The 25,363-nt window shown below is 55.6% G+C and overlaps 7 protein-coding genes across 7 annotated transcripts; 4 read left to right on the forward strand and 3 right to left on the reverse strand.

The window, feature by feature from the left end:
- The first annotated feature begins 6,104 nt into the window (after positions 1-6,104).
- CONPUDRAFT_142669 (cytochrome P450) lies at positions 6,105-8,916 on the forward strand. The gene is made up of 12 exons (XM_007767881.1): positions 6,105-6,309; positions 6,364-6,533; positions 6,594-6,879; positions 6,940-7,069; positions 7,122-7,357; positions 7,401-7,523; positions 7,579-7,694; positions 7,780-7,903; positions 8,218-8,274; positions 8,325-8,349; positions 8,397-8,663; positions 8,727-8,916. Exons 3-12 carry the CDS (start codon positions 6,681-6,683, stop codon positions 8,812-8,814), a joined length of 1,365 nt encoding a protein of 454 aa, XP_007766071.1. The 5' UTR covers positions 6,105-6,309; positions 6,364-6,533; positions 6,594-6,680; the 3' UTR covers positions 8,815-8,916.
- Positions 8,917-9,169: 253 nt separating this feature from the next.
- Positions 9,170-10,497, reverse strand: CONPUDRAFT_71140 (uncharacterized protein; the record flags this gene model as incomplete). The annotated part of the gene is made up of 5 exons (XM_007767246.1): positions 9,170-9,182; positions 9,326-9,481; positions 9,506-9,780; positions 9,834-10,036; positions 10,392-10,497. 5 exons carry the CDS (start codon positions 10,495-10,497, stop codon positions 9,170-9,172), a joined length of 753 nt encoding a protein of 250 aa, XP_007765436.1.
- A 767-nt stretch (positions 10,498-11,264) lies between these two features.
- CONPUDRAFT_49947 (OPT oligopeptide transporter) lies at positions 11,265-13,892 on the forward strand (the record flags this gene model as incomplete). Its single annotated transcript, XM_007767081.1, has 11 exons — positions 11,265-11,324; positions 11,393-11,481; positions 11,553-11,664; positions 11,728-11,895; positions 11,980-12,276; positions 12,330-12,465; positions 12,492-12,532; positions 12,587-12,984; positions 13,040-13,180; positions 13,235-13,443; positions 13,504-13,892. The coding sequence occupies 11 exons, from the start codon at positions 11,265-11,267 to the stop codon at positions 13,890-13,892; spliced, it is 2,040 nt and encodes a 679-aa protein (XP_007765271.1).
- A 261-nt stretch (positions 13,893-14,153) lies between these two features.
- On the forward strand, positions 14,154-15,633 carry CONPUDRAFT_120145 (DUF1183-domain-containing protein). Its single transcript, XM_007767882.1, has 4 exons — positions 14,154-14,441; positions 14,519-14,612; positions 14,681-14,773; positions 14,832-15,633. Exons 1-4 carry the CDS (start codon positions 14,259-14,261, stop codon positions 15,422-15,424), a joined length of 963 nt encoding a protein of 320 aa, XP_007766072.1. The 5' UTR covers positions 14,154-14,258; the 3' UTR covers positions 15,425-15,633.
- A 46-nt stretch (positions 15,634-15,679) lies between these two features.
- CONPUDRAFT_100346 (uncharacterized protein) lies at positions 15,680-18,895 on the reverse strand. The gene is made up of 7 exons (XM_007767883.1): positions 18,565-18,895; positions 18,481-18,514; positions 18,024-18,430; positions 17,654-17,931; positions 17,020-17,571; positions 16,384-16,946; positions 15,680-16,316 (listed from the first exon to the last, which is right to left on the reverse strand). The coding sequence occupies exons 1-7, from the start codon at positions 18,750-18,752 to the stop codon at positions 15,852-15,854; spliced, it is 2,487 nt and encodes an 828-aa protein (XP_007766073.1). The 5' UTR covers positions 18,753-18,895; the 3' UTR covers positions 15,680-15,851.
- A 743-nt stretch (positions 18,896-19,638) lies between these two features.
- CONPUDRAFT_71143 (uncharacterized protein) lies at positions 19,639-21,739 on the forward strand (the record flags this gene model as incomplete). The annotated part of the gene is made up of 5 exons (XM_007767247.1): positions 19,639-19,705; positions 19,819-19,884; positions 19,943-20,008; positions 20,045-21,197; positions 21,265-21,739. 5 exons carry the CDS (start codon positions 19,639-19,641, stop codon positions 21,737-21,739), a joined length of 1,827 nt encoding a protein of 608 aa, XP_007765437.1.
- Positions 21,740-22,471: 732 nt separating this feature from the next.
- On the reverse strand, positions 22,472-25,351 carry CONPUDRAFT_80727 (methionyl-tRNA synthetase). The gene is made up of 14 exons (XM_007767321.1): positions 25,253-25,351; positions 25,120-25,193; positions 25,027-25,069; positions 24,963-24,970; positions 24,753-24,906; positions 24,657-24,698; positions 24,519-24,608; positions 24,420-24,471; positions 24,019-24,367; positions 23,954-23,961; positions 23,697-23,895; positions 23,477-23,637; positions 23,395-23,426; positions 22,472-23,345 (listed from the first exon to the last, which is right to left on the reverse strand). Exons 1-14 carry the CDS (start codon positions 25,318-25,320, stop codon positions 22,538-22,540), a joined length of 2,088 nt encoding a protein of 695 aa, XP_007765511.1. The 5' UTR covers positions 25,321-25,351; the 3' UTR covers positions 22,472-22,537.
- Positions 25,352-25,363: the final 12 nt, after the last annotated feature.

The raw sequence follows: 25,363 nt of genomic DNA on the forward strand, positions 1-25,363 counted from the left end.
CATCCTTCTTTTTAACCTCATATGTGTCCATCGTACCTCATTGTCGACTCCAATATCAAGGGAACTCTTCTCTCTTAGCTTTCTCTCTGTCAACATCGTGGTGATTCGCATCTCTGCCTCGTCAATATGAAGGGCTACCAAGGAGCCTGGTGTTTCCGCCGTCTCATTTCTACCCCCCTCCATCTCTGCCACCAAATTGTGCATAGCACACTGAAAATTTCAACGTTTACGCTCCCTCAAACACTCAAAACAACCAGATTTGTGTCGAGGCCATCCAGTGCGTATTATACTCATATCCAGGATGTTAGCATGCTAACAATATTTGCGGGTACCAAAGCTCGTCCTCTTTCCGCGTCGCTATCCCTGCCACTTGCTTGCGCAGTGATTCCTCTTGAATCTAGTCAGCATCTCGTCGTCGAAAACGTACCTGTCAATCTCCAGGAAATCTATTTGTCCTTGAACCATCTTGTCCATCGAAAAGCATTAACCCATCTGCAAAAGTGAGTATCGATTTGACACAGGATCTTCGTCCACTGACACGAGCATCAGATGTCATATAACGACAATATCTCCGACTTTTTTGACCTCCCCGATTATCTTCTCGATTCACAGGTAGGCGGCGGCCCGCGACAGCCATCTGTCGAACTCCAGGAGACGCCTACACGCCTTCGTCATCATGTCAGGCCTACTGCAAACGATTCGGGCATCATATCAAGAGCTGCTGTTCGGCGTGCTCAGCTCAGCCCGCAAAAGGGGCCCTCGGGTATCGCAAGCGATGACCCCTTCCTCACGATGGGTCCATCCCACAGCGACCAGATTTCCGAGCAGCAGTCTCATCCCATGGGAGGTCCATACTATGTCCATCCTGCGCTTGAGCACCCTCTCTCCCCTCTTGCTCCGTATTCATCACATCTTGGTCATCATCATACACTTCATCCTTCGACGCGTACAACTCCCCATGCAGCATACCATCTACCTCCTCCCCCTGGTCTAGGGACACCTCGAGTCTCGCCATCCCCAACCCCATCCCCAGATGCTGATTATGGTGCTCTCCGTAGTCCCATCAGCAATGCCGAGCAAGAGTCAGCATCTCAGTTGGTTGCAAACGGTTAGTACTAACACACTCCGTATTTGCTCATTACTAACCCACTCTATAGAGCTATTCCCGCAGAATCACAATCAACGCGCCCCACCTATCCCTCCCAAGGCAGCCCCGGCCGAGTCGCTACGTGCTCTCGGGTTCGGTGACCCGCAGTTTGCAGCGCCAGACCCGCCGCAAACTCGTGTCATTCCTCCAACGCCGCAGAAGGTCCCAACGTCTACACATCACTCTGGTGATGGCGACATCTCAATGGCAGATGCGTTCGATGCAGCCACCAGTGCTGAGTACAACGTCCCCCTGACACATCCACCATCCACGGGAACACACCACGCACGAGTACACAGCGGTCCGCCAATTCCTTCACCACTGCCTTCTCTGCCTCACTTGCCTCCTGGATTTGCACCCCCATCGGCGGCAGGATCTTTGTCTGGGTTCGAGGCATCTACCCCCCATCTACCTGCCCATTCTCTCTTGCCATCTACGTCCTCACCATCACATCAGCCTCTCTCGCAACAGGCGAGCACGGATTCGACCGAACCTAGGGGCCCGGATCCTGTTAACGATGTGATCGCCGCCGGTCCTGGCAAACCCCCGCCAGCCGTGAAGATCCCGAGGGCAAACCCGGGTGGAGCTATCCGAGAGGTACAGCACGCAACTGCAGGCGGTTCCAGCCATCCGAGAGCTGGCGGACGGCTGTCTGGCACCATTCGCGAGATCCTCCGGAGGTCATTCGGTCACATTCGAGACGAGCTACACAGGACAGCAGCGGACACAGGCTTGCAGTACGACACCGTCTATAATCAATTCAACAAGGATCAAAAGCTTCAAATGGGTACGAATAACGACTGGAACATCTACGGTAACTATTTCTCGCACCATCTTGACGAAGAACTTGCGCGATATCCCGACGCTCCCGATCGGGGATCGGTGAAGACACGCCTGGAGTGCTATGCGCGCTTCAAGGATGCCTACCCAGATACATGGTCGGATATCCTCGCGGCGCACTACCAGCTCAGCTCCACCCGGGATCAGACCTTGGCAGAGCGCCAGCAGGCTTTCCGAAAGTTTGCGGAGCGCGTCTTTCAAATGGTAAGCTCTGCATTGTTTCTTTGTCGCTATCAACCCATCGTTCCTCACCGTTTTCCAGCTCAACAATGCATCGACAACACTGGAGATCGAGAGCGCCATTGTTATGTGTGGCAAGGTCGTCAACGAGGATCAAGGGATGGGACGGATGCATGAAACATCCGGGGCGGCAAATGTATGTATATGTCGTCATCTAGCTTCTGCTACTCTAACATTATGATTACAGTTCTTTGAAGTTCGGTGCAGAGCCCCCGAAGACCTTGCTATCGGGCATCTCAAAGCCCACGTCTTGTGAGTGTTTGCGCTCACACACCCGATCACCTCTAACACGTCTTGCAGCGATATTGCATCCCGTGAAGAAATTGCTCGTGCTCATGGCGATGACATACCCGAGGACGCTGCGGTGGCAGCAGCGCAGGTATCTACCCGGGATGCCGCCATCACAACATCCAATGGGGCGGCAGCGACTGGCGTGGCTGCGCACGACGGCACTGCTAACGTCGATAATGGCGATGGCCAATCCCGGTCTTCCACCACCGAGGTCAATGCACACCGGAGCGGCACCAATATGCTCGAAGACATCAAGCTCTTGTGCTACGCCGCCATGCACAATATCAAGAAGGAGCTCCGCGTCAACGGCAACTTTCCGATGAAGCACATGCCGGAGAGGCTTGGCAACCAGGGCGTCCAGATCATCAATTACCCTGACGCGATCGGGTGGCCTGGGCCGTTGAACAAGTTGGACAAGGGCATCGCCTCTCTCAGCCGTAAGGATCAAGAGGTTCTTCTGGAGGCATTGACGTCCGGGACGATGCAGTTCAACCTTGTCTCGGACGAGGATCGTCGTAAGTACCTGTTATTTCTTGGCGACCGTTTCTAACACAACAGCTACAGTTCGCATGCTCGACAACAAATTCCCCGTCATCATTGGTGCCGCTCCCGCAGACTCATCAAAAGATTCTCATGGCCTTCGTATGTTCCAGGATGGCACATGGGATCGTAACGGACTTCCCAAGAAGGCCCATATGCCCGGGCCGCGCATCAGGCCATCCAAGAGAACGAACCCCATAAACGTTGACTCCGACAGCGATGCGCCGGTCATCAAGGCTATTGTGAAGAAGGAGACCGGAGGCTCGACAGCCGCTGCCAGTCAGGGACAGCCCACCGCCATCTCCATCTCATCCACTTCCACAGGCGCCTCCGCCTCTCAGCCCACCGTCCCGCGTCGCAAGCGACGTCGAGTTGCTGACATCTCCGATGATGATGTGCCGTTGGATGAAGCCAAGGAGTCAAAGGGGAAGGAGAGGGCGGGGGAGGAGAAGAAGAAGAAGACGATGGGGAAGGGGAAGGGGAAAGAGACAAGGAAGGCATCCGTGGCTCACAAGATCAAGCAGCGCGACATCGTCATCACCTCTTCTTCCGAGTTTTTGGAGGACGATGACGCCCTCGATGAGGAGCCTAGTAACTCACCACCAAAACGACGTGAGATTCACCTAATATATGATCTTTGCATACAATTGCTAACTCTACATCAGGCCTTCGTTCGCAAGCATCCCGCCCTGCCCCTCGCCTTCGTACAACGCGACCTGAGCCCACGGATGCCACGAAGGATGCCCCAGAGGATGTCACCATCCAACCGGTGGATGTTGGGAACACGACCTCAGGTGTCAACACTGCCGCCGTGGACGACGGTCCCGTCGCATGCAGCGGTAGCGAGGTCAATGCAGTAGCTCCATCAAAGCCGACCCTCCCTCCCGTCAGCAAAATCAGTCGTGGCGCCCTCCTCGCTGGCCCAGGTGTCCGTCCCCTCCCTCATCATAATGCCGCCCCAACCTCCCCCATTGGCATCATGCAGGCCACCGTCGACCACTCGCAACAATCTGCCCGCACCGACACCTTCGGGGATACTCACGTCCGTGTTGCGAGGACTCGGCCAAGAGCCGGGACCCATTCTTCGGATGCTGCCAGTCACCACAACGTGCCTTCACCAGCGCACGTCAACAGCGTGTCTCACGCGGCCGAACCTCAACCAGCATTGAGGATGGAGGGTGGGGGTGGCCATCATCATCAGGGCCGAGTTGATCCATCCCGACTTGCACCCCCCATCACCCACTATGGCCCAGGTGGACCCCCTGCTCACCATCACCCTCAACACTCAGTACTCCCTCCTCAACAACGACCATCTCCAGCCCCTTCGCACCATCGGTCGGCTTCAACACATGGCCAAAGTTCGACATCACATGCTTCCTCTCGTGTTTTGCCTACGCCCCCTCTCACCCATCGCCCTCATGTTGCTTTGCAGACGTACGGGCGTCAGCCAGTATCCCAGCAGTGTTCTCCCCATCTTATGGGCCCCCCTACCCATGGTGAGTAACCTATTGTACACGATAAGATCTATAGGCCTTCACTAACGTACTCTTTAATGTACAGGTCGTCGGGTCGATACACCTGGCCCTCGTAATGCCAGAGTTGATGGCTCGACACATGTAAGGGTGACCGAAGCACAAGCAGCATCGCACGTGCAGCATCACGACCACCCTTTGGTACACGATGGTAGGCACCAGGGTCAACGGGACACCCATCGCGGAGCCCCATCAGCGAGCCCCAGGATGGACCAGCATCACCGGGGCGCTGATGTCGCTCTGGGCGATCCTCAGCCGACTCGTGCGCAGCCGGCTCATGCAAGGCCGCCTGCATCAGCAACGCGTTCATATGGTCATACCACCCATACCCCCGCTATCCACCACGGCCCTTCCCCGCGCCTCACCCCTAGCTCGTTGCCCGACAGCAACACATCGTTGACATCAACATCAACGCCCCGTATGCCATCACCACTATCTCACCAGCCTTCGGGCTTCCCATCCGATGCCATACACAGCAACAACTACTTGCTGGAGCAGCTGCCTGCGTACGACCACCCCGATCTTGGTCTCGACTTCAATTTCAACTTCGACCCCAACCACATGGACACCGGAGAGACGTCGCATTACAACGATGGGCATCACACCGATCCACAGATGTCGGAATCTGAGGTGGCATATCCGTCCTCCATTGCCCCGTCCGACGTTTCGGAATTCTTCGAGAGCTCTGCCTACGCCATGAACGATTCTCAGCGTCGTCGTGACACCAATTCGACGTTCATGTCCTACGCGCCTTCGAGCTCTGGTTGGTCGCAGGAATGAATCGCTTTTGAGGCTTACCCGTAGGCTTACCCGTGTACTGCATTACCCCGCGTGCATGCTATGCCATGCCGTCTTCATACTCCACCTCTGTCAGCCAATCTGTAACCGAATGATACAATGTGTCACATTGCATGTAGTCGGTCGTAGGGACATCTATATGTTGATATCCCAATAGGCAATTATTATGATGCCTTGGATGGCAACATCGTCGTGTTTTGAGACTCGAAACTCGCGCTTTCGTCAAACTAAGTTTAATGGGCACATTTACGAGATGTACAATGCCTTGGATGGCAACATCGTTGTGTTTTGAGACTCGAAATTCGCGCTGAAGATGTAGGGCTACATTGTCATCAAACTAGGGTTACAGATGAGCACATTTACGAGATGTACACATGTTTTATTGATGAGGATGCACTACGCTATGACTGACGATGGTAGCCTACACAAATGGACCATGGCTGACGATGGTGACATGTACAAAATAACGCTAAGTGCGCATAGGCAATTCAATGTCCTTTTACGCTTAAAGAAGACGTGGATCAGTAAACGCACTTTTCCCAACTGGGAAGTCACAATATGTCACTCGCCGTCACAAGGTCTAATGGACCAGTTCTCACCAGCCATAAACCGGGTCTTCGAGATCCTCAATAGTGCGTCCAAGGGTGGGGAATCTCGTCCTGAAGCGATTTCCAAGGTTCGGCTGACCGCGTCGCAACCCGCCGCCGAAAGCATTCAGCTAATCATCCCTTAACCTTATTCCAACATTTCGTCGCCGCGGCGGTGTAGTTATCATTGAGGGCTGGCGAATCTATACAAATGCTCCAAACTCTACCCGCACTGGGAACTAGATTCTCAATGTTCTCGACTGTGCCACTTCCTCACTTCAACTCCTCTCGTGAGTATTTTCAAGAGAAACAAAACACGCTCATGGCTCCCCTCGTAGGCACTTATAATCCGCTCCGCAGAGTCAGAATGACACTGAGCCATGCTCAGATTCCATGTACCACCGAACGTCACATTGTCGCAGTGGTGGGACAAGACTCGGACACAGATGGCAGAAACCCCAAGGGAGAAAACTAGTAGGCAATAAGAACAGTCAGCATTGAATACACTCGTGTGGCACACGGGCAGCATTCTCTTTATAGAGCAACTCTTATGATCAGGCGCGAGCAGAATCTCTCTTTGAGAAACTTGCTTTCTGTTCCTAGCTGACCGCTGCGCAGACGGGGAGCTAGTCTTCTTCCGTTACGACTATAAAAGGAGGGCACCCGTTGGTAGGGCCCCTTGCGAGCGACACTCACTACTCCATTATGGCTTTATCGTTGGTGCTAATTCTTCCTCTCGGAGTGTTTTTATGGGCTATTGTTAGGCATACAACAGCAAAGTACATAGACAATCGCTCTCTTCCATTGCCACCAGGGCCAGATCACCTACCGTTCCTAGGCGCTGCTCTACAAGTCGATGCCAACAGCCCATGGTTGACGTATGCACATTGGGCAGCCAAGTATGGTGCGCTCTTCCTCTCTCCACTTGCTTGTATGCGAATCATTGTGATTTTGGATCACATAGGCAATATCGTCAGCTGCCGCTCCTTCGGCAAGCAGGTAGTGATATTGAACTCTGAGAGAGTCGCGGATGACCTCCTGGAGCGGCGCTCTCGCATATACTCAGATAGAGCTGAAATTTCGACAGTAATTATGTACGTCACGAAGCGGGTGGATTTCTGTGTGTGCTGATGCAATTTGTGGAAGGTCCGGATGGGATTTCGACTTCGGATTTGACCGCTATGGTAATGAATGGCGTCTACACCGGCGACTCTTTCAACAATCTTTCCGTGAACAAAAGGTTCCAGATTATCAGCCAACGCAGTGTATTGCCGCCCACCGCCTTCTGATAAACATGGGCGACAGCCCGGCGGAAAAGCTGTGGGGCCTCCTATCATTGTTCGTGCGAAGAGTTTCTCCCACTTTGTCCACCTTAACTAAAGGTCAGCATATATAGATGTACTTCATCTGCGATCTTGTCTACAGTGTACGGCTACGACGTCAACACCCTCGAAGACCCTCTGTTCACCATTAACGACAAGGCACTTGAGACAGGACCTCCGTTTCTGACACATGAGAAATCCATGATCATAGACACATTTCCCTTTGGTACGTCCTCAACAATCCATAGCACCTTCAAGCAGCTTACATTGGGCTTGGATAGTCAAATATCTCCCGACGTGGTTTCCGGGTACATCTATTGTCCGCGAAATTCTGGTCGCAAAGCATTGGGCTAAACTATATGTTGACTTTCCTTATAACTTTACAATGGAGAAAATGGTGAGCAGATATATAATCACTCGTAGCTCCCTTCTCAGAAGATCATTAGCGATCAAATCCGACGTTTTCTTGTGTGCTTTCGGAGACGATACGAATTAGCGAAAAGAGCGGTCAGAACATACCGGAATACAACTTGAAGAAGTTTGCCGCTACTGCTTTCGTCGGCAAGTTAAGACACATCTTCTCGCTGCCGCTATGCTCATCATACGGTCGTTGATAGGTGGCGCTGAAACGGTATCGAAGCCTGTCATTCTTCTGTGGATTTATGCTCAGCCCTCTTGTAGTCAGCAAGTATACTACAAACACTTATTGTAGTGTTACTGCAAAACCCTGGCGTACAAAAACGCGCACAGGACAGTATCCGTGCTGTTGTCGGCACCGAGCGATTGCCTACATTTGAGGATCGGTCTTCGCTCCCCTACATTGATGCAATGATTCGAGAGACAATGAGATGTAACCCGGTTGTACCTCTCGGTGAGTATACACTCCATTGAATATCAGGCTGGTCTCTAACAAACCACAGGCGTCCCTCATGTCTCCGTGGAAGACGACGTCTATGAGGGCTATTTCATCCCCAAAGGTGATATTGCTACACCACACAACACGTTCGATTACTCATACATTATGCAGGCACAATTGTAACTGCCAACACATGGTATGCAGAGCATGCTTGATTGGCTGCGAGCACTTAACTTCGTCCAGGTCAATGTCACGCGATTCACGTCGTTATCCTGAGCCTGAAGCTTTCAGGCCAGAACGATTCCTGACGGAAGACGGCGAACTCAACGGTGATGATGTGAGATTCACGTTTGGGTGGGGTCGGCGTATCTGTCCGGGACGATACTCGGCGTTCGCGGCGATATGGATCGCTGTCGCCTCTATGCTGACAGCATATACCTTCGAGAGGGTTAAAGATGACAATGGCGTAGAGATCGAGCCAACTCCCGAGTGGTCTATTGGCTCTGTGAGGTGAGTGTTCTAAGTTCAGCGCTGCTGTACGCGCGCGCTCGCTTATCTTCTGTATACCTTCAGGAAACCCAAACCGCTTCCGCTGCGTGTTGTTCCTAGATTCAGCCAATCAACGCTGGAACAGATGGTGAAAGATGTTCACTACGATTGAGTGTTTTCGTTTGTAACCCCTCTTGTGTAGCCGAATCTCTTCCGTCGTATGTATGATTATCGAGATATATCGCGTGTAGCATCAGAGCTTGCATATAAACCCAGAGTGATCCCAAGAATGGTAAATGTATCTGGAAGAGTGGGCCGGCAGATGCCTACGTCAACCTTGCTTTCATGCAGACGACCAGCGTGAGTTCCTTGACTCTGAGGTTGGATGTTTCAAAGAGGTAGTAGCGTGGGGTAGTAAAGGGGGCGACTCATTAATTCCTTAGTCGTGCGCTCGACGAACCAGCTAGAGCTATTGGATTATCCGTCTTGGATTTAGACCAAGGCGAAGATAGTACAACATGAGTTGCTCATCCGCCCAGCCTGCAAACGAAACTGAAAGAAGACTTATAAAGCCAGGGCAAGATCCAGTCTGGGGAACATACACGTTGTATGACATTGACGACAAGGGGTGCACATACTCAGGTCGCCATCGAATACAGATGTCTAGGAAAACATTCACAAACCCTGCAGGAGCACCACCGCTGTCCTCGTTATCATCATCTGTGGTGTCTCTAGGGTGTGCGGTTTTGGCAGGAAAAGGGCACACATAGACATCGACGTTCCTGTTATGCAGGCCATTGATGGCCTCCAGACCGCCGTGTAGCTTGCTTTGCACGTCTCTACAAGGCGTCTCATGGAACTACTCATGGAGCCAGCGAGCATATTTGTCGGTAATAAGCTGGAACGGAGTTTCCTCGAGATCTTCTTTTGCTGTCGATAAGACTTTGACGACATTTAGTCCGCCAAGGAGCACAGTGCCACCGGCTTCGGCAGTGTAAACGTCCTCGAGGGAATAAATGATTTTGGCGTGCCGGGGACCCTGGACAGGCAAGAAGCGGGTGGTGTTACCAGTAACGAGTTGCATCTGAACCAGTCTGTCGCCTCTTGTCTCAGAGACTCGATCGGTTCCATGGAGTTTCTGCGTCAGAAACGCATCGCGAGGGAGGGTGGTAGAACAAGGACCAAGCATACATCCAGAAGACGGGCTCGAGGTCGTCGTGGAAGCGAAAGGTAAAGGGCACCCGGAGCTTTGGCTGATCTCTGGTTATCACCTCGTGAAATATATGCATGCGACTTTGAGATTCCGCTGCCATAAACACAGGTGTTCCCAGATAACACTGCTTGCTCTAGGAAATCGCCACCCCACTTGACCTTGTGCGACGCGACGGAGCGTACTGGTCATACCAAGCATTGATTTCACAGGTGGATAGATGTGCTTCAAGTGGTTCGCATATTTCTTCGCAGAGCTCTGCTAAGCTGTCCTCGGTTATCCGCTGGACGCGCTTGGTGCGAGGGTCTTCGTGATGGGCGAGCGTAGACATCGCAATATTTACAGAGGTTTTACCGCGTTAGGGCAGTGTGAGTAAAAGGGGCGCATTGCATCCGCGGGGGCTACAGGATTTCGCCGCATCCCCGACTCCCGACTCCCGACTCAGTCCGACTCAGTACGACGACTCTGAATTCCCCAAGGCTTGGGGGTGGATTTGGATACCATGGACCTGATGGACCCGACTCGGACCTGACTCGGACCTGACTCTGAGTCGGGCCTGAGTCGGGTAGTCGGGTAGTCGGGTCTGAGTCGGGTCTCACTTATTACCCAGCCCATACCACTCTTGGGCAACCATACTGTACTCATGGTACAAATTATATAAAATGCTCAGAACCCAGGTGCAAAAAGGAAAACTGACTACTTAGTCTAGTCTATTCACCTACTATGTGACATGTTCAGAGATCAGTACGATGCTGCAAAGAGGGCCGACCGACTCAGTTCCTGACAGCCGACTCCTGATTCCGACTCCCGACTCCTGTGACCGACTCCGACTCTTTGCCTCTCGGGAATTCTGTGTTCATTATTTGGGACGTGTGCCAAGAATCAAGCCAGTATACAGTGGCGTGCATGGCTAGTGTAATAGTACAAGACCAGCATATAATATTAATTATGGGTTTCATTTCCGCTTGTGCAAGCTGCACTGGTAAGTACCGCATGTTTCAAGCCTGGGGTCACTGCGACTGCTAATACTACTATATCAGCTTAATCTTGTCTGATAGACACTCCCTCCAATTTGAGAACTGCGTTGCCAGTGTCTGCGTTAAGACATACGATTCTGCTACATTGCGTGCTTTATATAAATTTCTCTGCCGCTCGCTTCTCATTTTTAACTTCAAGTTGCGTGCCTGCGCAGGTCCTGAGTCGGACTGAGTCGGGAGTCGGGAGTCGGGGATGCGGCGATTTTGTGTAGTCCCATCCGCGGTCGTGCCGCCGGTCCGCAGACGCGACTCGAGGCTTGGTATCTTGGTCATCGCCTGGTTTGTCCTGCACGGTGAGGTCAGACTTAAGCTCAAGATGGCCCTCTCAAGCTGGCAAGCCATCTCCACTTCCCTTCCAGCTCTCCCGACTGATTTATGAGCAGGTGGAATCGTATACGAGGACCACGAGGGGAAAGTAGCCAGCCTGAGTTCACCGTGAGCAGTGTTTTAGTGTCTTACTGGGGCTCTTATAGCTGACATGTTGCTGGCTTGGTTTGCTCAAGTTTCAAGCTGTCTCGATAGGTCTCCTCATAGGTTGCCTGCTATGCTTTACGAATCTCTACTTTGGGCTGCAGACGGGGTGGATTAGCATGTGTGTATCATCCTCCCTCGAATGTCTTGAGAGCTGAGACTGGGGAGCTGACGGAAACTTCTCGAGAACAGGATGTCGCTCCAGTCGGCGCTCATCGGTTTCCTGCTCTCCAAGATGCTCCCGACCCCGCTCTCGCCCCAGGAGATAGTCGTCCTGCAGACGACCGCAGTCGCTACTGGCACGGTGCGTTCTCCTGGTTTAGCTCACTCATGAACTTGAGCGAAGTTCGAACGTGCACACACGCAGATGCCTCTCGCCGCAGGCTTCGTCGGCATTCTCCCCGCACTCGGCCTCCTCGACGAAGAGAAAGACGGCTCGCCGCCGATCCACCTCTCCTGGCTCGCCGCGATCGGGTGGTCCCTCTCCGTCGCGTTCTTCGGCGTCTTCCTCTCCCCTCCTATTCGCAAGCAAGTGGTGCGCTCCCATTCTCCTAGCTCCCTTCTCACCCCGCACCTTCTCTGACGAATGAGGCGTACGTATACGCGGTGCATTACGTAGATCATCAAGGAGCAGCTCGCGTTCCCCTCGGGCACAGCGACCGGCCAACTCATCGCGGTGCTGCACAAGATGCCCCCACCCGGCACGAACACGAAGACGGCGCTCCGGCACCGGCACGGGTACAGCGCGCTTGATTCTGAAGAGAGCACCGTCGCGGAGCGGGTGTCGCTCGAGTCGGAGCAAGACCATGATGATGGTGAGACGGAGGGCGGCGTGGTGCACGACGAGCGCGATGTCGTGCAGCAGCAGGGGTGGGCGGCGCTCGCGTGGAGCTTTTTGGCGTCTGCTGTTATGACTGTGAGTTTAACTGTTCTGTCTCGGGCGCAGGAGACTGAATGTGCTTTCGGCAGTTGCTGGCGTACTTCTTCCCTGTTATCTTCGCGATACCCATATTCGGCACGTACTTGGCTCGTGAATGGCTTTGGACGTTTACACCTTCTCTATCATACGTTGGACAAGGCATGTTTTATCCAGACTCTCGAGGACGTGACGTTTGACGCGTCTGTATCCAGGTATCATCATGGGCTTCCCGACGACATTGAGTATGAACCTCGTAAGGATCTCCCACCACTCTACCGTGTACCCCGACCTACTTAACACACCACAGGGCATGCTCGTCGGCTGGGGTATCCTCTCCCCCATCGCCAAGCACGCAGGCTGGGCGCCCGGGCCCGTCGGGGACATGTCGACCGGCGCGCGCGGCTGGATCCTCTGGGTCTCGCTCGCGATCATGTGCGCGGACAGCGCGGTCTCGCTCCTGCCCGTCGTGCACGAGTACGCGCTCAAGCTGCTGCCTTCGCACAACAAGGACGGCGCGGGGGAGATGGAGGATCTCGAGGTCGAGAGCGAGGACAGGCTCGTGCCGTTCCGGTGGGTGGGGTACGGGCTGGGGGGCAGTGTTGTGTTCGGGACGGTCCTTGTGTGGGCGGTGTTTGGGGACGAGGGGATTAAGCCGTGGGCGACGCTGCTTGGGTTTGTGATGGGTGGGCTGTTGAGTATTCTTGGGTGCGTTTTCCTTGTTCTTGAGGTTCGTGAGGGTGAGAGGCTGAATGCGGGGCAGCGTTCGTGCATTGGGAGAGACGGATCTGAATCCTGTTAGTGGTCTGGGCAAGATCTCGCAGCTCATATTTGCGTGGTTGCAGCCAGGGAATGTGGTTGCGAACATTATCGCGGGTGGTGTTGCTGAAGCGGGCGCACAACAGTAAGCCGTTTCGCCATGTGTTTGCTTGCTATCAAGGGGCTCACTCGTCCATAGGGCTGGCGATCTCATGCAAGATCTCAAGACGGGCCACTTGGTCCATGCCTCCCCTAGAGCCCAATTTTACGGGCAGCTCATAGGTTCTCTGCTGTCGATCGTCGTCTCCAGCACCGCGTACAGCCTATACAAGCGCGCGTACGAGATACCCGGGCCCTCGTTCCCTGCACCGACGGCGTACGTGTGGCTGAGCCTCGCCCGCCTGCTGCGTAAGTTATATCCGCACAAATTACAGCTACAGAAGACAAACTAATCCCCTTCGTCCGCAGGGAACGGCCAGCTCCCGGAGAACAGCGGCCTCTTCATGGTCGCCTTCGGCGCCGTGTTCGCGCTCATCTCGGGCCTCAAGACGTTCGCGGCGCGGCACGACCTCTGGTGGGCCAAGTACATCCCGTCCGGCGTCGCGTTCGCCATCGGGTTCCTCAACACCCCGTCCTTCTCGCTCGCGCGTCTCGTGGGCGGCGTCGTCGAGTTCCTGTATAGGCGGCACGTCGCGACGACGGCCGGGGGCGATATCCGGCTGATCGTGATCGCGTCGGGCTTTGTGCTCGGCGAGGGTGTTGTTAGTGTTGTGTCGCTGGTGCTGAGGACGTGTGGGGTGGGCGCGGTGAGCTGTTGGGGGTGCGGGACGGGGTTGTGTGGTGGGTGTTCTGCGTGAGGCGCTGTTGCGTTCTTTCGAACATACTTAGACTAGAGTATCAGATTTGCTCGTTTACTTTACTTATTACGCATTCGTGTACTATACCATGTTTTTGGATGAGCTGCACATTGAGTTGCGCATCGATTGCTGAGTGCTGTGGTGTTGAGCCGTGTACACGTCGACACGACGCGTGACGTCGATGTCCACGTCAACGCGCGTCTTCGGTTCGGCACAATCCCGAATAACGTCAACGCTTGTCCTTGCTTCTAGCGTCTGTGACCGCAGCTCGTGAATTCATCGCCTTGGGGCATACGTGTCCTTGAGCCCCTCTCTTAAGTCTGAACCACCACCCACGTTCACTCTGACTACTGACGCTCTGGAAACATGTCCCGCGTCAAGCTCGACGGCACCTCCTCGCTCACCTTCTACCAGGACGCGCTCACTACTGCCCGGCGCACGAGCCCGATCGCGCAGCTTGTGTGTATCGGTAAGCCGTGCGCGCTGTACCAGCCTGAGGTCGTGCACTGCAAGAACATTGGCGGGTCGGGTACCGATGTCGACTGGAAGGTGCGCTGTTCTCCCCTCCTGCTTTGGTGCTCTGCGTCCTTGCGCCAGTGTGCTGACGATGTGTAATGTCGATCTAGTGCGAGGCCGACTTGCCCTCGTCGTTGCGGTTTGGGAAGGTCGAGGTTGGGTGCGAGGGCTGGAGCGGGCCTGGCGACGCGTATGTTCTCAAAGGTGCGTTTCGGCCCCTGGGGCAATGTCATTAGTGTATACATACCCCCGGCTCACTCCCGTCTTCGAAGGATCATGCTCGCTCGAGTACCACCTCGTACAGCTCCCAGCTTCGCTGCGAGATGCATCTTCCGGCTCGGGATCGGGCTCGCAGTGGTTCGCATGTACGTCGCCCACCTCTCCCGTCTCCAGTTTCTAATACCCACTCACCCGACGACCCAGCCTTCGACCTCGGCGGCCTCATCTTCATGATCATATGGGTCGCCCTCCTCGCCTGGATACTCTACAGCTTCCTCTCCTCCTGCCTCCGCTCCTCCTCCGGCCCACGCCGCCTCATGCCGCCTTCTTCCTCCTCTTCCTACCGTGGTGGCGGCGGTGGCGGTGTCCCGAGCGGCGGATACGGCAGCGGCCCCGGTGCCTACCCAGGCAGCTCAGACGACGCCCCACCTCCCTACACCAAATCCGCCCCCTCCGCCTCCGGCGCGCAAGGGGAAGGACAAGGCTGGCGCCCCGGCTTCTGGACGGGCACGCTCCTCGGTGCACTCGGCCAGCGCATGTTCAGCGGCAACAACAACAACAACAACAGGGACAGGGACAACTATGGCAGCGATAGATACGACGACATGCGGCAGCGCCGCGGAAGCGGCTGGACGTGGGACTGGCAGAGCAGCAGGGAGCCGTTTGCTACTAGCCGCAGCTCGGGCGGTGGACGGGCGCGGCCGACGTTCGCGCGGGATGATGATCGGGGCGAGGGATCGTCGAGTATGGGCGCGATGCGGAGCAGCACGGGATATGGGCGGTCGAATGTGCGGTGAGCGGGTGCCGGTTGTTAGATTGCGGAGGTTTGGGCCCCTGCGTGAACAACGTTGGGATTGATGTATGTATGTTTCGCTATATAGCGCACATTTTGTTTTCTGTCATCTCCTGTTTTCGGATACTGTGATCATGTATCGCTGTTTGTGAACCCACCTCACTGCGAGTTCTTCTTGCAGCATTTCTCCTCATTCGATGCGCCCTCACCTCACCCAAATGTGAAAATACAGTTATATTAAGCACGAGCCAACTACGTTAAAGAGTGCAGCGATCCGCAACCACGATACAGTAAGTACACGATGATGTCCAGACCCATCTAAATAATACAATACAACGCAATCAATCCACCCAAGTCAAGGGTATCTAAAGAGCCGAGTCAAACCACACCACATACATAACAATCCCATGCCAACCGCCACCGCCATCTCATCATGACACGCGCATCCCCGACGGCCCCGCACGCACATTCGACAACCCCGGCGCAGGAGTAGAGGTAGAGGTAGAGGCAGGGGGCGCGGCGCCCCCGCGCAGGTCCTTCCGCACCATCGAGCGCCCCCTGCGCTCCTCTGCCTCTCTCCGGCGCTTCGCCTTTGCGTTATTGGCGTTGGCATTGGCGCTCATCACAACCGGAACGACCTGCCCGCCCGCGCCTATCGCCGTCGCCACTGGCCAGCATGCGGCTGTGTTGCGCTTGAGAGCAGGGGCTTTGCCGGTGCCGGTGCCGGCGGTGGTAGTGGAGGTGGAAGGCGAGGAGGAGGAAGCGAGCCCCGCGCGCGGGAGGCTGACGAGCCCGATGAACAGGATCGCGAGGAAGACGAGCGCGCCTGCGGCTGCGAAAACGGATTTTGGGGAGGTGCCGACTGTGCCGCTGTAGATGAGGCCGAAGAGCAGCGGCTGCAAACCGAGGGGTTAGCGCGTTAGCTATAGCACGCTCTCCGAGAGAAAAGAAAGGCGAGCTCACCCCGAGAATCATCTGCCCGCTCGCCTGCAGCACCGCGAGCGCACCAAACAGCTTGCCCGGCTCGAGCGCCACGTCCTCGTGCAGACTCGCCACGCTCGGCGCCACCGACGTCTCTGCCCCCGCTCCAGCCTCCGCCTCACCGATAATGGACCCCAGCCTATCCCCGCGCTGCTGCTTCGCCACCGCTGCGGCCGCAGCAGCCACACCAGCCGCGCGCCCCTGCAGCATCGACAGCGCGAGACTCTGCACAGCGGGCATAACACCCGCGCCCGCGCTCGCGAGCGACGTCGCGGCCACGAACAGCATCTGCGAGCGCCACTTCAATGCGGAGTCCGCGCCAGTGGTGGAGGAGGAGGAGTCGCCGGGGAGGGGCGCGAGCACGACGAGGACGTGCGAGGCGAGGTCGGCGAAGAGCGAGAGACGGACGACGCGCAGGTCGAAGCGCATCTCGGTGAGCAGCTGGCCGCGCGTGGGTTTGGGCTTTGCTTTGGAGGTGGTGGTGGCGGGCACGGAGGAAGCAGGGGCGATGGCCGCGTGGATGGGTTTAAATGTCGCAAGCAAAACTGTCAAAAATCAAAACACATCCCCACTCAGCCTCACGACACCAAAAGAATTTTCAAGAAAACCGAGACGTACAAGGCAACAAGAACAGCAGATACCCAGCGCGCCCCGCGCCCATGAAGCTGATATAGTAGCTCAGCTGCTCCGCCGTCCACTCGTACACGTGCTCCGCGTAGAGATACTTGATCTGGAATATGCCGCTCGCGAGCATGTGCAGGAAGAGCGCGAGCGCGAGGTACGTCAGGCTCCAGTCTTTCTCGGCCTTTGATCTCAGCGACGCCTTGGTGTCGCCCGTCTTCACCCTCACTACACCTGCACCGGGAACCTCGGCGGGGAGGAACATCGCGAGCGGCGAGAGAAAGCCGCGGACGACACGGAACAGCGAGCGGCCGGGGCTCGAGCCGTGCTTGAAGCCCAAGGAGGAGGACGAGGACGAGGAGGTCGAGGTCGAGATCGCGAGATCGTCCGTGTGTTCGCCCGTCGCGCGGTTCTTCCCCTTGCGGAACGCGGCGCGCTTCGCGGCGGGGAGCGACTCGGGGAAGACGAAGAGGACGAGCAGGAAGTTGACGAACCAGAGCGCGATCGCGACCCAGAACACCGAGTTCACGCTCTCCAGCGGGTGTCCGCCTACAGTACATCCAATCCAATCAGGAGGGGCCCATCAGTTCCACATCGTGCGATGGCGGCATACGCTCGCAAAAGCACGCACCGTGGCTTATCTGCAAGAACGGCAGCGGATTCCGGATGAGCCACGCGCCGAGGAACGGGCCCAGTGCGAGCCCAGTGAACAAGACGCCGGTGAAGCGCGCAAAGACGCGTGCGCGCGAGCCGGAGGAGGTGCAGTCGGCAATGTAGGCCGTGCACGCGCCGTTGAGGCTCGACCAGCCGCCAAGGGCGCCCTCGAGGATCGGGGCGACGATAAGCAGCTTGTGGGAGTGTGTGGCGAGCGGGCTGTGTGGCGTGGAGATAAGGATGAATGTCAGGTCTCTGTGGGTGAGTAAGGTTTGGGAGAGAAACGTCAGCGATGAGTCATATGAAGCTAAAAGCGACCTTTTCTCTCTATAGGAAAACAGACGCACGTAAGGAGGAGTCCCAAGGTGGCGATGGAGAGAACGCGTGTGCGGCCGTGGCGTTCGCCGAACTTGCCCCAGAAGCCAGTGGTAAGTGCCGAAAGCGCGCCCATGGTGGTCGTTATTATGGTCTGGAGACGCGCTGCGCCGGCCTGGACCTTGGGATTGGAGACGCAGCGCTTGTTCGGAATGACGCGGGGGTCGTCCCAGTCGTCGTCATCGTCGAAGTAGACTGTGACCGGCTCGTGAGAGAGGGCTGTTGACGAATTTGTAGGGGATGCGGCTGTGGACGCGTCGAGCGCGGTCTTGGGAGCGCGGAGGGAAGGGAGGATGACAGTGTGGTTGTAGTGGTGGTCGAGGTTGTTGCACGAGAGCTCGGTGAAGACCTCTACGCGGGATGCGACAGTCATTCCACGCTGTTATTAGTTAGTTCTTATCTGTGGAGCCACATGAGTCATGCACGCACTGTTATCGCAGACACAAGCGCAAACGGAACGAGCCTAACGCATCGGAGTTAGCGATAGGACTTTAAGAGAGATTCGACACCTACCATAGCGGCCTTGCACGATAGAACGGTTTCTTGACCTTGGCCTGTCCAATAAGTGGGTCCCGCTCCGTGGCAGAATGGCCATTAGTGAGAGGAAGCTCTACGGGAGGTCTGGAGCGAGAAGGTGAGAAGGCGGTGTTCTCGGTCGAGATGATAGGGTCTGTGAGGATGCGGTCGACGTGGTTAGACATGGTCGCGACGAGGTTCGGGAGGCTCCTGAGGACGGTCAAAGCATGGGCGGAAAGGAGAGACCAAGCAGCGTCCGGGGAGGAGGATATATATACGTTTAGGCACGTTGCCCACACGCCCGGTCCAGCGGACGCACCGCTTCGAGCTAAACAAGATACGAACACACAGGTCCGTTGCTCACTTTATCTTCCGCTTACAGCTTCGGACTTCGGCGTTTGTACTCACGCCATCCAATCAACGACGTCCCGATTGGCCGATTCTGCCTCGCTTGCGTGCGGGGACGGTCTCTTTTCCCCACACCCGCCTCGCTTCACCCCTACAGGCGCTTGTCTTCCGCTTCCCCGGCACGGCCGCCATGCAAAGTGTGTTCGAAACGTGCTTAGCATGGACGGAGATGAACATGCCAAGCACCCACATGTTGAGACGCATCAACACCAAGGACCTCATCAGCCTAGTCATTCAAGTCAAGCCTGAGTCAGAATCGGCCGAGACTCGAATAGACACCTATCAATCGTTTAACTTTACAAGTCACAAGGTCTTGATATGAACCATATGCGCTACTCCCCCTCGAGCGTTTGATGCTCAGGCCCAGGGCCAGAGTGGTCGAGTTGATAATTTTGGGGTTTGTCTTACTTACCTGATCTTAAACTTTAAGCCAGACAGACGCTGACGTCCCTGAGGCTTGCCTACCGCTCTTGAATCATTCTTGACCTCATCAATGAGCTCATGTTAAACTTCAGGTAACACGTTGGGCCCCCTGCTATGTAAAGTGTCTCATCAGATTTCCCAAGCTGACTGCAATGGACCAGACGGACGCAAACAAGCTTTTAACCCCACCAGGATCTACTCCAACAACTCCGGGCCGTGATTGAGCAAACGCTAACGCTAATGGCCACGCTGTGCTCGTTGTGCGCTGATCCGCGGCGAGGAAGGCGACTCAAGATCCGAGCTGCAAGTTAGGTTCGCCGCAGCGCATATACTCACTTTAAATTACTTCGACCCCTTCATTCTGCTTTTGCTTGCTCTTTATTTTGCTGGAAATATTTGGATAATAAGTAACTCGGACAGCTTCGGCGTCAGGTAGCAGCCTGCGGGTAGTAGCTGAGCAGAGAGCCGCAAATAAGCGAGCAGCCAGTAAGCGCCGGCGGAATCTCAAATCCTTGCTCACCGCGTGCTCCGCGACGCCTTTCAGCTCCGTACCGTCGCCCTGACCCTGTAACTCTTAGAATCCAACTCAGTGCGGATGGACGAGCTTATCGTAAGTATATGACATCTCTCCTTGCTCCTCGCCCAGCCTCACGCGAGGGCTCCGGGTGGGAAAATAAGATCACCAGAAAGCGCAAGAGACCAGCGACACTGACGACCACTTTCTCGTTCATACCCTCTCAAGCTGGCACGGATCCAGCGCACCAACTCGAACTCGGAGGGCACATATCAGCTTCGCCCCGTGTTGACGATACTGCAAACAACCTTAGGACCACTGATAGTCTCATCCCCGAGATCAAGACGCTCACGTCGAGCCCTCCTGCTTCACCGAATCTCGTCTCGTCACCGAATCGTCTCGATGAACTCGAACAAGAAACCCCTCCGAAGCGCTCTCAGCAGGTCCCTCTCCAGGCTCGAGCTCAGGCACAAACTCAATCGCACGCTCACGTCTCATCCGACGACTCTATGCTCACCGTGGAGTGCTTCCTCCAGCGCTCGACCGAAAAGCCCGCGCCCGCGCGGAACTACCGCAGAAAACGAACTCGCAAACCCACTCAGGCTGCTGCTGCTACCGCCGCTACCAACGGCGATGACGACGAACTTAGAGCCTCCTTTGCTCACGACGCAGAACCCAGCAGCGGCAGCTTGATGGAAGACATCTCTTCGGACCCTATACCCATGCTACCACCTCCCGAACCATCTAAGTCTCCCGTCCGTCCCGCAAAACGCGGACGTAAACACAAATCGCGCTCCTCTGGAATAACTCGTTCGCTAAGACGAGCTGCGATACTCTCAGGCGGCAAGCCCGGCGCCCTTCTGCGCAGCGCATCTCAGGAACCCAGCTCGCGGCCTCCTCTCGAGTTCGTACCCGCGAACAAGTTCAGCACGCCCGAGCGGCCGCGCGCGAAACGGCACGCGCCGAAGCTGCATCGCCGGAGAACGCAGTTGCCGCCCACTACTAGTATTATGTCGTCGTCCAAGGAACGTGCGGAAAGGCCTTGTTTTCCTGTGACAGCTTGGAATGCATCTTACTGTGCCGGTTCTGGCTCTGGCTCTGTCTCTGGTTCGGGCTCTCGGGGAGTCTCTCAGCTTCGATCTGCCCGTCCGAACGCTTCGTTCTCTCAGGCTCAGGCTCAGGCTCAGGTGCAGACGATCCAGCACGTGGCGACTCGGACGACCGACCGCCGGCCCCTCGCGTTTGTCGCTGCCCAAGACGCCGAGCAAGCCTACACGGCCAAGTTGTAAGCACCGTCCCCTCCGTCACAGTCGCGTTCTACGCATGACTTTCGATCGATCGAGCGCATATAGTCGCTCTCAGTTTGGACTACCATCCTCGACGCAGCGACGACCGGCGGCGACACTCCAACCATCCCAAATGCCAACGAAAATCGAATATGCCGATGCGCCCGGCTTGGCGTCGCGCGCTACTGCTCCTGGAACTGGAACTGGACGACGACTCCCCTTCGATCCTGGGCGTAGACCCTCGAGCGGATTTCCCCGTGCAGCAGTGGCAGCCGCTTCGCCTTCCATCGCCGCGTCCTCTCCTGGCGTCGAGCTCCTAGCAGCCTCCTGCGGCATGGAAAGTAAACAGCCCATTCTCTCACCGATCTCATCACAGCCCTTCAAAGGACACGGTTCTCCCGTGATAGACGACGACCCACGCATCGATATCACAGCCGCAGGGCGAGCGACTCCGAAGCCCGCTCGTGCATTCTCGTCGTACCTCCCGGAGCTCATGCAGACCGCGCGAAACGCAACGCATAGCGCAGCTCCCCGAGTCTGATAGTGTCGTAGCTCGTGGCTTTCGATTTATGGACCCGTCTTGATGCAGTTTTGCTATGCTATGATATCTTGTCGTTGTCGTTGATGTACTGTATTTCCTAGCGTGTAGAATACGCGGCATGCGTTCATTAGCTTATATCAATATCTATTTTTCCGGTGCAACCTCAGGACTAGCTCATTCATTAATTTTGTGGTCCCTTCGTGCGTACTTGCACTTGGAGAATAGCACGCTCCGCCATTAGTGCCGTCGCCGCACAACACACCGATAGACTAATGACACACCGTGCAACTGGGCTCAATATCAGCTAGTATGCACATGATGCCTACCAAGTCCACGCGAAGTTGGAGTCGTGGGTCCGCCGAGGCCCTGATCAAGCACGACGACCAAGTAACGCAAAAGCGCCTTTCTTGTGTTCTCACGGATCGGTACATATTTTGTGTTGCACGGAGGTACTTTCGGGCACATGGCGAACCGGCTCCAACGACCACCAGTCGTTGTGCATGGCCACCGCGGGGCGAATCGTGCGGGACGAATGGTCTGATCAGCCTCGTCCTGAGGTTACCGGGCCATGTGTTCAACTCCCCCTTCCTCCTTTTTTGGCGTTGATGACAATGTTTTCGTGCTCTCTTCACAGTGTTACGCTCGAGTGACCCTCAGCCCCCTCTTGTCTATGTTCCTCTACAATATAGCACCCAGAGACACGCGAAATTGCACCGGCTCTCAGGCCCTAGGGTTAAAGCAGACGTACTATTACACGCGCAAGGTATGTACACTCGTTACTTCGGGTTCCTCGTCGTACTACACAGCAGCAGCAGCTTTCTCCTTCTGCTTCTGCAAAATTACCTCCGACTTGAGCCTCTTGAGCTCCGCAACCGCTTCGTCGATCTTCGCCTTCGTCTCCTTCGCCTCCTTCAAGCCCCTCACGACGTTGCCTTGCTCCGTCGCCTTTGCTTCCAGGGCGATCACCTCCTCGCTCTTCGGGCCCTCATCCTCCAAAACGTTGTCAGCCACAGCGACCTTCTCCTTCTTCGCCTTGCGCTTCGACGGCGCGATCTCCGGGTCCGTCGGCGCCGGCGCCTCAGGCGCACCGCCGAACCGCGCCTTCCACTCCGTCTCCATCTTGTCCTCGATCTTCTTAAACAGATGCTCGGGCTTGCCAATCTCGTGTCCGCCCAGAATGTCCGCGCACAGCGACTCGGGCACCGCACGGGCGGGCGCGTTGAGCTGCTCGAGGATCGCGTCGGCGGTGGCGGGCATGAACGGGTATACGAGCGCGGAGAGCGTGTAGATGAGGTTGATGGCGCGTGAGATGACCTGTGCGCAGCGCTGCGGGTTTTGTTCCATGAGCGCCTTGTTGAGCCCCGAGGACTGCAGGTAGGCGTTGCCCCGGATGGAGATGAGCATGACGGTCTGGAGGCCGAGGCGTAGTTTGACGGCGTCCATGGCGTCGATGTACTCCTTCAGGAGGTTGTTCACGTCTTGGATGAAATCAGAGTCGTTCTCGTCGTTGGGTGACAGAGGGCCGGGGGCATCGCCGCTATCGGGGATGACGCCGTTGTACTGCGAGGAGACAAACTTCAGAGCTCGGTTGACGAAGTTGCCAAAGCTAAACGAGGGTTCAGCTGTGAAGTCAATGTTACGTTGCAGTCACTCACTTGTTCAATAGTGTGTTGTTGTTGGCGGCAATCTATTCCTCCATTAGATGCTGGGGCCTCTGGTCAAGACTGGGGCACGTACTAGATCCGCCCATGAGAACATGGAATCCGAGCTCTCTGGCCGTACAGAGATCAGGTAGTATCTCCACACCGAAGACGACAGCTTCGTATCTCTCGCCGCTGGTCCGAATACGCCACGGTTCTTGCTCTTCGAGAACTTGCCTCCTTCATAGTTCAAGTACTCTGCGGAACGTTCAACCATCGCCACCAGATGTGGTATAGGATACAACATCTCAACGTACCAGTGGTAGAAATATGGTGTAGCAGAGTCCAATCACGCCCGTCTCCGATCTGTATGCTGGGGAAGTAGATTGTATGGAAGTACACGTTATCCTTGCCCATGAACTGGTACAGCTTGACGTTCTCGGGATTGAACCACCATTCCTTCCACTTGTCGGTGTAGGTAGCGGTGATACTTGGATAGCCGATGGGGGCATCGAACTGGACGACAAACGGTAAGCATTCATCCATGAAAAGGTGTTTAGCTCTAGATACGAACCCAGACATCTGCATAATCCGAGAATTAGCAACACGACGCGCGCATACAAGGCAATATACACTCACACAACACCTTCCCCTTCATCTCCGCGTCATCATCCCGCCCTAGAGGTGGCACTGGCACACCCCATGTCAGATCGCGCGTCACCGGCGACGGACGGAGGCCGGCCTTCATCCTGGCGTCGGTGATCTGACCCTCGGTGCTGATCGTCGCGTTCTGGCTCCACTTGCCCTTCCCATACGACTTCTTGATCCACTCCTCTGCGCGAGGCTGGAGCTTGTCTAGGCTGACGTACATATGCGACGTAGTTTTTGGGACGACCTTGTGGTCCTTGTTGACGAGGCAGCGTGGCTGGATGAGGTCGATCGCGTCTAGCGTGCGTGCACATCCATCGCATTGGTCACCGCGTGCGTCCTAAGAGAGATTCATGGCTACGCGATGGAGCGCGAAAGGGAGTTGGACATACGTTGAAGCCACAGTTGGGACAGATGCCTTCTACGTAACGATCTGCCAAGAATCTGCGATGATTGTCAGCTTCGCCATAAGACATCAACAATAGACGTACTTGTTACAGCCCTCACAAAATGTCTGCTCCTTCGACTGCTTCTCCAAGAATCCGTTCTTATCGAGGTTTCTGTACATGGACTGACATATCCTTCTCGATGTCAAACAATCGTGCGATCACGTCACGCAAGCTACTCACTCCGTGTGTTCGGCCGTGGGTGTTCTCCCGAAGTGGTCAAAGCTGAGCAGCGGGTTCAGGTAAGATGACTTTGCCGAGTATTGATGTGGGACTCACCCGATGTCGAACCACTCGTATGTCTCGCGATGTAGCTTGTTGTATTTGTCACAAAGCTCTTGAGGGGGTATGCCTTCCTTGAGAGCTTGTGTCTCTGTTGCCGTTCCATACTCGTCGGTACCACAAATGTACAGTGTGCGGCGATTTCTTGACCCTGGAGGTGATAGCTCAGCCTGGATGTGGGTGGAAAATTGGATCGCGTGCACGTACTGCTATACCTGGAGACGAATGCATCGTCATTATACCAACATGTCCGAGTGCATCGAGAACGTACCGACTGAAGACATCCGCGCTGAGTATACTCCCGATGAGGTTACCTTTGCACAAATTCGCGTCACGCGCTCATGTCAAAGGAGAGTTGACGTACCGAGATGGGGTACGTTGTTGCAGTAGGGTAGCGCCGATGTAATCAGGATATTCTCTTCGCCAGTCATGGGCTCCCTGTACGCATAAGAGGGCTCAGCATGCTTGAATACGCGCCGCGTGTAAGATGATCGTACGGTTTGACCTCTCCGGGATTGGGCACGGTCCTGAGCAGGCCATCGGCTGTCCGAATGTTTTGTTTCATCTTGGGTATCGCGTCTAACGGAGTCGACCAGATGAGGATTGGA

Source organism: Coniophora puteana (genome assembly GCF_000271625.1).
Source record: "Coniophora puteana RWD-64-598 SS2 unplaced genomic scaffold CONPUscaffold_3, whole genome shotgun sequence".
Classification (NCBI taxonomy): Eukaryota; Fungi; Basidiomycota; class Agaricomycetes; order Boletales; family Coniophoraceae; genus Coniophora; species Coniophora puteana.

Coding starts and splice junctions, on each gene's coding strand:
- CONPUDRAFT_142669 (XM_007767881.1), top strand. CDS start 6,681: ATGGCTTTATCGTTGGTGCTAATTCTTCCTCTCGGAGTGTTTTTATGG. Junction 7,904..8,217: donor GCCGCTATGCTCATCATACG/GTCGTTGATAGG, acceptor AACAAACCACAG/GCGTCCCTCATGTCTCCGTG. Junction 8,664..8,726: donor TGGTCTATTGGCTCTGTGAG/GTGAGTGTTCTA, acceptor GTATACCTTCAG/GAAACCCAAACCGCTTCCGC.
- CONPUDRAFT_120145 (XM_007767882.1), top strand. CDS start 14,259: ATGTCCCGCGTCAAGCTCGACGGCACCTCCTCGCTCACCTTCTACCAG. Junction 14,442..14,518: donor GTACCGATGTCGACTGGAAG/GTGCGCTGTTCT, acceptor ATGTCGATCTAG/TGCGAGGCCGACTTGCCCTC. Junction 14,613..14,680: donor CGACGCGTATGTTCTCAAAG/GTGCGTTTCGGC, acceptor CCGTCTTCGAAG/GATCATGCTCGCTCGAGTAC.
- CONPUDRAFT_100346 (XM_007767883.1), bottom strand. CDS start 18,752: ATGTCTAACCACGTCGACCGCATCCTCACAGACCCTATCATCTCGACC. Junction 18,515..18,564: donor TATCGTGCAAGGCCGCTATG/GTAGGTGTCGAA, acceptor CCGATGCGTTAG/GCTCGTTCCGTTTGCGCTTG. Junction 17,932..18,023: donor ACCTTGGGACTCCTCCTTAC/GTGCGTCTGTTT, acceptor ACTCACCCACAG/AGACCTGACATTCATCCTTA.
- CONPUDRAFT_80727 (XM_007767321.1), bottom strand. CDS start 25,320: ATGAAACAAAACATTCGGACAGCCGATGGCCTGCTCAGGACCGTGCCC. Junction 24,699..24,752: donor TACGAGTGGTTCGACATCGG/GTGAGTCCCACA, acceptor CCCGCTGCTCAG/CTTTGACCACTTCGGGAGAA. Junction 24,472..24,518: donor TTTTGTGAGGGCTGTAACAA/GTACGTCTATTG, acceptor CAATCATCGCAG/ATTCTTGGCAGATCGTTACG.